Here is a 12968-nt window from a genome sequence, read left to right on the forward strand (position 1 = left end):
CTCTTACCAACTGAGCAATACAAGCAGTATGCAGGACATCGCTCACATGCATGCTAACATTGCTATTTGTAAGTATAAGCACATACAAGATGCAAAGGGTGCATTATGTCCACTTTTTGGGGAGTCTTTATGAACTTTACACTCAGAAAAAAAAGGTGCTATCTAGAACCTAAAAGGGTACTTCAGCTGTCCCATAGGAGAACCCTTTGAAAACCCCTTTTCAGTTCCAGGTAGAACCCTTTTGGTTCCAGGTAGAACCTTATTGGGTTCCATGTAAAATCCTTTCCACAGAGGGTTCTACATGGAACCCAAGAGTTATACTTGGAAACAAAAAGGGTTCTACCTGGAAACAAAAATAGTTATCCTATGGGGACAGCCGAAGAACCCTTTAGGAACCCTGTTTTCTAAGAGTGTACCTGAGCCAATACCCCCCCCCCCCCCCCTTAAAGAAATCTCCATTTAATTCCCCTCTTCTCCCTTAGTTATTCACTCGCACACTATTCCATCTATCCCAGTGTTAGGGGAATGCATTAGGCCTAGCCGACCCTCCACTCTTTCATCCTGTCCTCCACTTTAAAGTCATTTCTCTCCACTCACAGGGAGCCAAATAGAGAGATGTCGATCCTCTCATCTCTTTCTCCTATTTTCCTCTGCCTCTTTGATCCTTCTTTCAACATGGATTCTAACGGGAGAGAAAACCTGGATACAAATGGGGTTTTTCTTTCCTTTCTGAGCCTGGGTTTTCACATTGAAATTGTCCAGCAAGGACTCCTTAACCTTTATGTTTAGATAAAAAAAGAATACATGGGCATGGGTTACTATGAATATTCAAAGTGGAGACAAATGACGAATATATTATTCAAGGTGGACTTGTAAAAACAAGAGCCCGGCATGCTGTTGTAGCTGCAAGTATGAGGTGAGGTCGCTGATACATGGCTATGTGCGCTTGTGTGTGTAGATGTGTAGATGCGTGCGTACGTATGTGTGTGTGTGTGTGCTCATTGTAGCCCGTCGTGGAACAGTCAGCGCTTCCGATTTATCTTCTATTCCCCGAGTGCGGGCTCCAGGTACCTCGCCGCAAAGGTTAAAACATACAGTCCGCAGGCATGATTACAAAGGTCAACATGTTGCTTAGGAATGAGGGATAGCGTTATGAGAGAGAGAGAGAATGAAGTAATCTGCTCATCTCTTTGCCAGATGTGTGTTGGCAAGGAAATAGTTAACAAACATTACTACTTTACTTGTATATAGGCTATCCTTACAGTAACCAGAATGCTTAATCCCAAATGGCACCTTATTCCCCAATTAGGGCTCTGGTCAAAAGTAGTGCACTATATAGAGAATAGGATGGCATTTGGGCCACAGATACGGACAAGAGAAAAAGGCAAATCTCCTATTAAATAAAAGCAGGCCATAGACCATAGGCTGGGGAATAGAAACAACTCTATAAAGAAACAATGACGTCTATGGTGAGTCACGGATGTGTCTGGGTGATTCATTTGCCTTGGCTGCTGTGTCCTTCAGAGTGAGGAATAGAATGTCACAATGGCACTCTCTTACCCTCTAGTGCAAGAACAGCAGAATGACAGAATTGTGTGTGTGTGTGTGTGTGTGTGTGTGTGTGTGTGTGTGTGTGTGTGTGTGTGTGTGTGTGTGTGTGTGTGTGTGTGTGTGTGTGTGTGTGTGTGTTTGTGATAAGTACAAATCATATATGGACATACACTACCATTTAAAAGAAAAGCAACTTTTCTGTCCATTTAAATTAACATCAAATTGATCAGAAATACAGTGTAGACATTGTTAATGTTGTACATGACCATTGTAGCTGGAAACGGCTGATTTTTTTATGGAATATCTACAAAGGCGTACAGAGGCCCATTATCAGCAACCATCACTCCTGTGTTCCAATGGCACGTTGTGTTAGCTAATCCAAGTTTATAATTTTAAAAGGCTAATTGATCATTAGAAAACCCTTTTGCAATTATATTAGTGCAGCTGAAAACTGCTGTCCTGATTAAAGAAGCAATAAAACTGGAATTCTTTAGACTACTTGAGTATCTGGAGCATCAGCATTTGTGGGTTCAATTACAGGCTCAAAATGGCCAGAAACAAAGAACTTCCTTCTGAAACTCGTCAGTCTATTCTTGTTCTGAGAAATTAAGGCTATTCCATGCGAGAAATTTCCAAGAAACTGAAGATCTCGTACAACGCTGTGTACTACTCCCTTTACAGAACAGCGCAAACTGTCTCTAACCAGAATAGAAAGAGGAGTGGGAGGCCCCGATGCACAACTGAGCAAGAGGACAAGTACATTAGAGTGTCTAGTTTGAGAACAGACACTCTCACAAGTCCTCAACTGGCAGCTTCATTAAACAGTCCCAGCAAAACACCAGTCTCAACGTCAATAGTGAAGAGGCGACTCCGGGATGCTCTTGTGCTGGCCCTGAAAGACAAAACATGGCAAGCTGATCAAACCAACTGGGGAAAAAATGTAGGCGCACATTAAGCAGCCAATCACAATCATAAATGTTCCCTTAAGCCCCGCCTCCAACTGGCTGACAGACAGCCGATCTCTCAAATTAAAATTTGCAAGAGATATAGGAGATGGAGTCTCACCATCAATGAAGCGTTCACATGTACGAGGGCATTTTATTTGATTAGATATTAATACTATTAACTTTAAATATGTTTTACCACCTGGCAGAACTGCCAGCAGGCGTTTTCTTCCAGCTAGCACCAAAATGTTAATTGAAGCTAGCTTTTTCTTTAGTTCTTTCTACATGCTATCTTGCCACCAATGTGCAATGTGACTGAACGAGGTAAGATATTGTTCTGTAAATTATACGAGGTAAGATATTGTTTTGGAAATTATAGTTTTGAGTTGATAAATCACCTTTTTTATTTTGCATGAGCGTTAGCCGCCTTTTGCGGGAAAAATGCAATGAAAGTTTAGGGAGCGTTACTTTACTCACCGTGAACGGCAATCGGTGTGTATATTCACATATGTTTTCACCACTATATCACTGTAGCTAAGCTAACATTAGCTAACACAGTATATGTCACACCCTAATCTGTTTCACCTGTCTTTGTGCTTGTCCCTGTGTATTTATACCTGCGTTTTCTGTTTGTCTGTTGCCAATTTGTCTTATCCCGTCAGGTCCTACCAGCGTTTTCCTGTGTTTCCTGTGCTCTAGTTGATGTTTTTCTTAGTTTTCCAAGTTCTGACCTTTCTGCCTGTCCTGACCCATCCTGTACCTGCCTGACTCTGATTGGAATATGACTATGGATTTGCCTGCCTTGACTTACCGTTTGCCTGCCCCTTGAGACTCGTACTATCCGCCTCCTGTGTCTGCATCTGGGTCTTAGCCTGAGCCTTGATAGTCTAGGTAGTCCTTATAGGTCAGTTTGGGATTCAGCATTCACCTGACAAAATGTAAACAAACGGGATGCGTTTCATCAGGCTAAGTCCCTTTACCTAGACTATGTACAATGCCTGTGTTTCATTGTCAAAACAGACCCACAACTGAGTTTAATGCCAATGTAATATGTTTATTTCCAGTCAAGTAAAACAATTAAGACATTCGAAAAAAATCAAGATTCAAAGAATTTTTTTAAGGCAGTATACTTAAATTGGGGCTGTAATAATGAGTGATATGTACACAAAGTAATGTTTATGTAATGATAAAAGCAATCATTGATTGGATACTCAATTTACACAAGTGAGGGGACAGGGGTGAGAATACACACCTCTTTAGCCACTAAGGGTGGATAAAAGGCAAAGAACAGAAGAACAGAGCACCGTGGCATTTGAGGTATGTGAACGTCAACCATATTCTGTAATTTCGTAATTCACCCACTGGAGGGCATTGTATGGTGAACTTTAGTTCCCACCTCTTTTTTTAGGGTCACTTTAGGGATCAGTCTTGTTCTTGAAGGCTTTATAGATCTCGAGAACTGACTCCCAATACTGGACGTCAACCAGTCTACCAGAATGTGTCTTCCGCATTTAACCCGACCCCTCAGAGGGTAAAAGTAGAAGTCTTAAACCTTTGATGGAATCAAAAAGGAAATGTGGGTCATCGCCAGTAAAATAATTATTGAATATAAACACCTTGAGCGACTGAGGCCTGAAACTCAAATCTTAAAGCAGTGATTTTGGTTCAAATAAGGCTGTTGTTTTCAAATACAATCACTTTTTTGGGCTTAGTTGTGGTAAATCTGCTGTGTACAAATTATTATAATTATGTTCCGGCCCCAAGACCATCCACTCCAACAAAAAATCGTCCCGCGTTGAATCTAGTTGTCTAACCCTGCTCTAGCGCGTGTTAGTCAAGTGTCTGGTTTGGCAGCTGCCAGAGATGTCGGGAGTCAACTCTACCACACATGAGAGAGTGTGAAACATTCTCACGTTTTTCAATGCAGCCTATTAAACAAGTAAATAATCAGATGGTGACTCAGCCCCCAACAGAAACGTAATCTAAACACAGCCACTTTAGAGAGACCGTATTATTTTACCTTCACTGAGGCTAAGGCTCTGTTCAAATGTCGAAACCGGCATACCACTTAGTATGGAGCAATTTATTGGCATGTATGCGTTTGAGAAGTGGAGACGTCATAAACGTCAAAATGAAAACATGAGCGGTGACACCTCATCAGTTTTGGAGGCAGCATTACATTTGCTCAGGAAAAGCAGTGTAGTAACTAACGAACTGAGAAATAAATGAATTGTTTCACCCCAGTTAGCCAAGTTGGCAAGCTAGCTAAAGTTATTTACAGTTAGTTAGCAACCGCTCCTATACTCGTTTACTAGCTAACGTAACGCTTTTGTGTCACAAAAATCCCTCCAAAAATGCGTACATGCGTATCCACTTTCTATGCGTATTCAACATGTATTCAAAGTAGTGTGTTAGTATGTGTATTGGAACAGAGCCAATGAGAGGTGTTCTCAGTAGAGTCTTCAAATAATTCCCTAGCTGACAGTTAAAAACTGACCAGGATAGAAAGAGTAGACAATAAGCAATAAGTACTTACAATGATTCAAAGAACACATACAGTTGAAGTCGGAAGTTTACATACAGTTAGGTTGGAGTCATTAAAAGTCATTTTTTTAACCACTCCACAAATTTCTTGTTAACAAACTATAGTTTTGGCAAGTCGGTTAGGACATCTACTATGTGCAAGACACAAGTAATTTTTCCAACAATTGTTTACAGACAGATTATTTCACTTATAATTCCAGTGGGTCAGAAGTTTACATACACTGGGTTGACTGTGCCTTTAAACAGCTTGGAAAATTCCAGAAAATTATGTCATGGCTTCAGAAGCTTCTGATAGGCTAATTGACATCATTAGAGTCAATTGGAGGTGTATCTGTGGTTGAATTTCAAGGCCTACCTTCAAACTCAATGCCTCTTAGCTTGACATCATGGGAAAATCAAAAGAAATCAGCCAAGACCTCAGAAAAACATTTGTAGACCTCCACAAGTTTGGTTCATCCTTGGGAGCATTTTCCAAACGCCTGAAGGTACCACGTTCATCTGTACAAACAATAGTACGCAAGTATAAACTCCATGGGACCACGCAACCGTCATACCGCTCAGGAAGGAGACAAGTTCTGTCTCCTAGAGATGAACGTACGTTGGTGCGAAAAGTGCAAATCAATCCCAGAACAACAGCAAAGGACCTTGTGAAGATGCTAGAGGAAACAGGTACAAAAGTATCTATATCCACAGTAAAACGAGTCCTATATCGACATAACCTGAAAGACCGCTCAGCAAAGAAGAAGCCAGTGCTCCAAAACCGCCATAAAAAGCCAGACTACGGTTTGCAACTGCACATGGGGACAAAGATTGTACTTTTTGGAGAAATGTCCTCTGGTCTGATGAAACAAAAATAGAACTGTTTGGCCATAATGACCATCGTTATGTTAGGAGGATAAAGGGGGATGCTTGCAAGCTGAAGAACACCATCCCGACTGTGAAGCACGGGGGTGGCAGCATCATGTTGTGGGGTTGCTTTGCTGGAGGAGGGACTGGTGCACTTCACAAAATAGATGGCGTCATGAGGAATGAAAATTATGTGGATATATTGAAGCAACATCTCAAGACATCAGTCAGGAAGTTAAAGCTTGGTCGCAAATGGGTCTTCCAAATGGACAATGACCCCAAGCAAACTTTCAAAGTTGTGGCAAAATGGCTTAACGACAACAAAGTCAAGGTATTGGAGTGGCCATCACAAAGCCCTGACCTCAATCCTTTAGAAAATGTGTGGGCAGAACTGAAAAAGCGTGTGCGAGCAAGGAGGCCTACAAACCTGACTCAGTTACACCAGCTGTCAGGAGGAATGGGCCAAAATTAATTGAACTTATTGTGGGAAGCTTGTGGAAGGCTACCTGAAACGTTTGACCGAAGTTAAACAATTTAAAGGCAATGCTACCAAATGCTAATTGAGTGTATGTAAACATTTGACCCACTGGAAATGTGATGAAAGAAATAAAAGCTGAAATAAATCATTCTCTCTACTATTATTCTGACATTTCACATTCTTAAAATAAAGTGGTGATCCTAACTGACCTACGACAGTGAATTCTTACTAGGTTTAAACGTCAAGAATTGTGAAAAACTGAGATAAAATGTATTTGGCTAAGGTATATGTAATCTTCCGACTTCAACTGTAAAGCTAATAAATTAATAATAATATTATCCGTAACGGTGGCACTTTTTGTTCATATGCCAGTGTAAACTAGTCGCTCATGTACTGCAAACTGCAAAGAAGACTATGAGGTGAGCTTGTACTGGAATACTGCACCCCCCCCCCCCAAAAAAAATACATTTGTCTTTTTAATTAAACTTAAACTTAAACTTTTTAAGAGTTTTTCAGTCAAAAAAAGAATAGTAATATTCATAAACCATTTTTTTAAGGATCTCAACATATGCAAGGTCACAATTAGTACATACATCTACCCATTTCTTAAGAAGTATTAATGCCACTCATAACTACGTAGTGTAGTTCACAAAAACAAGAACCAATTGTCTCGAGACAACACAACTTGTCATTTTCGGAGGTTGTCAAAATGGCTGATATTTAGGTTACTTACTGAGTAGATCGAAGAGAGAAAAAGTGTTATTTGGTAATACGATGGGAATACACAGACAAAACATAGATAGGCACTATCTTCTTGTGCATTTACAGTACAATCCAATTTGTGTCCACCTCATGCCTGTCAAGTGGTTACAATGAGAAATGAGGTTACGAGAAAAAATATGTACAAACACTTAAACTCAATGGTTGTTGTCTGCAGCTAAGTGTGTAGGCCTACATATGCTGGAAAAGTGTGCGCGAACGCACACACACACACACACACACACACACACACACACACACACACACACACACACACACACACACACACACACACACACACACACACACACACACTTAGCTAGCAGACAGAGTTCACCCTGGATGTGGAGAGTAAGTAAAACGACAAAAAAACAGGCTTTGATTGGAAAAGAGGAGTTGGAGTCACAACTGATCTGCCATTTCAGCGATGTGATTGATTGAAACTGCATTGCGGCTACTGTGCCAACACCGGACGCTTGTAACAAACAACTGTGCAGAGGTGGTAGGGGAGGGGAGAGCCGGGGCTGGGGGCGGGAAAAAACAAAGGAAATGAGGTAGGCTTTTGCTGTAAAAAAAAAGAAGAAAAGTCCTACAGTTAATCATTCAAGATCAATCAAAACATAGCATAATAAGAAGAAAATGCACAACTATGTATAACTCGAGAGGTAGTTAGTCACTAATATCAGTACATGAAGAGGTACAGAACCTTTCAACATTACTGTTCAGAGTTCATCGAGCAGTCGGTGGATGATTCCCAAAATAATAAAATATACATTTTTTGGTTAATTCCCTGAGAACAGTTTATCATCCCGAGAGGAATTGTGGATAAAAAAATATATACATAGTACAAAAATGGGCTGTGCTCGTTGTGTGGTTTAGTCATTCTCTTTTTTTCCCCCTCTCCGTTGTGGTCCGCTTATTGGATTCAATTCGATGCACATCACACATTCAGAAAGCTAGACATAAACAACTTCAGTGTTGAACTTTCAGAAATAATCCCTTGAAATTCCAAAGGAGCAAGAACAGCAAAGCAAGTCCTGCTTTTAAAATGCCCTCAAAAAAAGCCAAACTCTTTTCTAGAAATGTATACCAAAAAACTGTGGCTTGTCTACGTAATTTGTTTCAGAGCTTGAGAAAACACAAGCTAGTTTGACATCATCGTACGAAGCCACTTGATTTGTCAGCACGTTGAGAAGATACGATTCCAAAGTAACCCTCATTAACTTTGGTGAGGAGAGTCACTTCAGAGTTCTTTTCACATTCAATATGGTCAGAGAAGAGTTGTCATGTTTCATTGGTATGAGCGCTCCTAGAAACTCGCGGAGGATTCAAGTCATACGAAAAGCAGCACTTTTTTCTCTCGCTACCTTTTTTTCCCCAGCTCTTAATAAATCTCTGGACTATTTGAATAACGAGCAGCAGTGTTTTGGAATCCTGTTTTGAGTGGGAAACAGGTGGTACCACAGGCATAGATGGGAGAGGGACAGGGGTGTGTATGTAGGGTTAGAAAGGTATGACATCAGACAGATGTAGAGGGTATGTGATTTGACTAATACTAGGCCTATGACTAGGGGTCCGAGTTTTTCCTATATAGGTAAGGCATTTAATCGGAAAGGAGGAGAGGGGACAGATAGAATGATAGAGAGAGGTAGAGTGATGTGAGAGTGATCAGATATTTTGATCATGCGGAGGGAGGATAAGAGTGAGATGGACTGATAGAAATAAAGAGAGACATAAATGTAGAAGTTACTTCATATTATAAACGGGGAGGGCATTGATTGAACGGGTAAAATGAGTGATGTCCCACAGGTTAAAGGGAGAGAGAGGGGTGATGGTGCTTGACAATAAAGAATCCTACAGGACTTTCTTAAACTATGACAGAAATAATTTATTCTATACTTAAACGTAATAATTATTTTAGAATATGCTATTCTTTCATACATATATTAATGACTTAAATTGTGACTTCATAATCTGTGACACTAATTAGTCAACAACCCAAATGTAGAGAGTAGAAGTCCAATTCAATAATGGCATTTTTTTTTCAATGTTTTGGAACTTAAACCTAGAGGTGGATAAAATGGTTTCGTATCTAAGAAGTGTTGTGAGACCGAGTCAAGACCGAGACCGGGGGGGGGCGAGTCCGAGTCAAGAACGAGACCAGAACAATGCGAGTCCAATTCAAGCCCACGATTGAAATTGTGTCGGATAGCCGCCATAAAAAAAGAGCTAAAAATGTACAGTATTTCTGTAATTGTAATACATTAGCAAACATGTCTAAAAACCTGTTTCCGTTTTGTTATTATGGTGTATTGTGTGTAGATCGATGAGGAAAAACATTTATTCAATTCTTTTTAGAATTAGGCTGTAACGTAAGAAAATGTGGAACAATTCAAGGGGTTTGTATACTTTCCAAATGCACTGTAGTAAAGGACAGTGTTGTTATGAGTAAGTATCAAAGGTGTTATAAAAGGAGTGTGGATATTTGGCATTGACTGAACGGGGGCTGATAATTCCGATTTTTTTTTTTACGAGTCCTCATTGTCCGAGACTGAGTCAAAACAGTCAAGACAGGGCCCCCCGGGTGGCGCAGTGGTCTAGGGCACTGCATCGCAGTGCTAACTGCGCCACCAGAGTCTCTGAGTTCGCGCCCAGGCTCTGTCGCAGCCGGCCGCGACCGGGAGGTCCGTGGGGCGACGCACAATTGGCATAGCGTCGTCCGGGGTAGGGAGGGTTTGGCCGGTAGGGATATCCTTGTCTCATCGCGCTCCAGCGACTCCTGTGGCGGGCCGGGCGCAGTGCGCGCCAGCCAAGGGGGCCAGGTACACGGTGTTTCCTCCGACACATTGGTGCGGCTGGCTTCCGGGTTGGAGGCGCGCTGTGTTAAGAAGCAGTACGGCTGGTTGGGTTGTGCTTCGGAGGACGCATGGCTTTCGACCTTCGTCTCTCCCGAGCCCATACGGGAGTTGTAGCAATGAGACAAGGTAGTAATTACTAGCGATTGGATACCACGAAAATTGGGGAGAAAATGGGATAAAAATTAAAATAAAAAATAAAATAAAAAAACAGTCAAGACAGAGTTAAAATGTATCCGAGACAAGCCCGAGACACTCAATATGTGGTCTGGAGATCGGACTCGAGTAGCCTAACAACTCAGACTAAATTATTCTTCCGCTCCCTCATTCGCTACATACTTTAGTCTGCCGTCATTTAAGATTTTGTGGTGACGAGGGACACGAGGGGCTTGGTACAAAACAAAGTCAACATCAATTGGATCGTCTCTAACCAATCAGTGTATCAAAGCCAATAACACCTTTTCAAACCGCCGCTTTTACCCATGTTTGTTCTAGCTCTGGCCCAAACCATCGGTTCCTGGACCAATCAGATGGCCTCGAGTGTGTTGGCATTCGGTGAAGGGTCTGGGAGGTACTCAGATCCAGACTCACTGCGGAGAAGAAATGAACGTCTGTGAGCGTGGCTTAGCGTTTGGCCAGAGCAAGGAGTCTGGGTAGCCAGGCAAGGTCTCGAGTGATAAAACACTTTTTCTAAGGCATGTCTTTCTAGGATTACATGAAACAGAATTGTTCACATCAAGTCGACTAGAGGTTGGCCCCAATCTCAAAGCCTGGATCAAACTTCTCGCCCGCCACTATTATGTTTTAGGAGAGGAACAACGTCTCTCACACGTTCCTGACAACCCCACTCGCACACGAGCAAGTGTGCACACATGCCTGGATTCAATACTATTCCCCCGCTAGCACTCTGCAGTCAATTGTTAGTACCACTGAACTAGAAAAGCTCATCTTCTGTGGTTCAGGAGTGACCGTTAGGCTTCTTTTCGCAGCAGAAAACTGGTTGCAATGATGGCTTGTGCCAAAATCTACCCGCTGGGGGAGTACACAGCAAAGGTGACTCCACTGCACCAGGCTATGCCACACACACACACACACACACACACACACACACACACACACACACACAACCATACAACCAGTTCCTGGTTCTTATGAAGCCATTGCAACCATTGCTGCCCCCCCGGGCAGTTGGTCCAGTTCTGTTTCTGTAAAGCGGAGCGTTGCACACGACCACAAGGGTTTTTGAATCAGTGTCCTACGCCCTCCCCCCCATCCTCTTTCCAACCTTTCACCCTGGTATCCATGGTGCTCGAGCCAACACTGATCAATAGGTCACACCAAAGCATGATTTGGATTCAGATTTTTTTTACGGTTCTATTGTTTTTATAGAGGACCAATCAGTGTTTTGCAATCCTGGTCCCGGGGAGCCAAAGGGGTACACATGTGAGTTGTCGATGTGTCACTAACACACCTGATTGTAAATAATCAAAGGCTTGGCGATAAGTTCAATCAAGTGTGTTACTGCGAGGGCAGAAACTAAAATATCCGCGATGAGGAAACACTGGCCTACATCAAGGCCTTTTTTAAAAGTCTTAATGCTAAAAAAGAGGCATCTTGATGTTTAGAATAATAATATAATATGTAACACGTGAACCAAAATCTAAAAGGAACCCGAGTTCTATTCAGAAACTACCACACAAAGTGTTACGGATGACACCAGTCACCTAACTAAGGTTCACAATCAACCTAACCCAAACCCCTAACACTTACCCCTAACCCTTACCCCTTAGCCCTAACCCCTAACCCTTACCCCTATCCCTAACCCCTAACCCCTACCCCTAACCCTTACCCCTAACCCAAACCCCTTACCCCTAACCCTAACCCTTGTTTCTCTTTTAGACCATTTCGTCTCTTGAGCTGCACTGATTGAGACGTCACACACAGACATTCACATGAGTCTGTATCCCCAGCGATGGTTGCCATAGCTGCCACCAGATGACAGCCAGTAAGTCAGTCACACACATTCACACAAATCCGTAACGCCGGTGATCGTTGCCATAACTTTGCTGGTCCCCCCAAAAAAATATACCTCCCATTTTTTTCACGAGTGTGAGGTAGATTAGGGGTGGGATTTTGGGGGTTCCTTAGGTTAGGGGAGTCAGGGTCAGGGTACACCTCTCCCCATCTCCCCGCCTATTTCCTCCACCTCTGGGGGCCACCACAGTGCGACTGGGGTGGCTCTTCTGGGGAGGATGAGGGGCCATCGAGGGGGGATGAGCCAGAGCGCTCCTCCTCGCCGGGGGGGTACAGGTCAGTCGAGGTAGAGGGGTGCAGGGGGTCCTGAGAGCCAGTGGGGGGTGCCAGTGCCTTTTGGGGACACTGGGCCACCATGTGCATGATGCTCTGACAGTAGTGGCATTTCTTTGGCTGGGGGGGCAGGCCACACTCCTTGGCATGGTGGTCCAGACCTCCACAGTTATAACAGCTGGAGAGAGGACAGTAGGAGTGGAATGGAGAGAAAGGAGGGAGAGAAGAAGAAACAGGTAAAGGACAGAAAACGCCACCGATTTGCTACTTATATCGAAACAATATTCAATAACTCAAATAAGGATGAATCAACAATTAGATAATGCTTTAATAAAGTAAACGGGTATAAAGCATTACAATGGCGTTATAATGCATTGCAATTATTGTCATAAGCATCTACACCCCCTTATGTGTATTTATCCTAACATAGAAATCCTCGACCAAACATCATCCATTTTGAGTCAGTTGAAAATGTATCATAGAAAGATGACATATAAGGCCTTATTAGACATTATAAAAGCTCATACAAGCTTATAACATTTACTAATGCATTATACCAGTCGGTTTTATGTAAACTGTTACATATAAGGCCTAATTAGACACTATAAAGGCTCATACAAGCTTATAACATTTACTAATGCATTATACCAGTCGGTTTTATGTAAACTGTTACATATAAGGCCT

The 12968-nt window shown here is 42.3% G+C and overlaps 1 protein-coding gene across 1 annotated transcript in view; it reads right to left on the bottom strand.

Moving 5' to 3' along the window:
- Positions 1 to 11853: 11853 nt before the first annotated feature.
- The window catches only part of LOC129825623 (protein lin-28 homolog A-like), a 47031-nt gene continuing 45916 nt past the window's right edge, over positions 11854 to 12968 (bottom strand). The window contains exon 4 of the mRNA XM_055885833.1: positions 11854 to 12462. Coding sequence (XP_055741808.1) covers positions 12171 to 12462 — 292 coding nt within the window. The 3' untranslated portion in view covers positions 11854 to 12170. The remainder of the gene's footprint in view (positions 12463 to 12968) is intronic.

The sequence above is a fragment of the Salvelinus fontinalis genome, chromosome 27 (assembly GCF_029448725.1).
Source record: "Salvelinus fontinalis isolate EN_2023a chromosome 27, ASM2944872v1, whole genome shotgun sequence".
NCBI lineage: Eukaryota > Metazoa > Chordata > Actinopteri > Salmoniformes > Salmonidae > Salvelinus > Salvelinus fontinalis.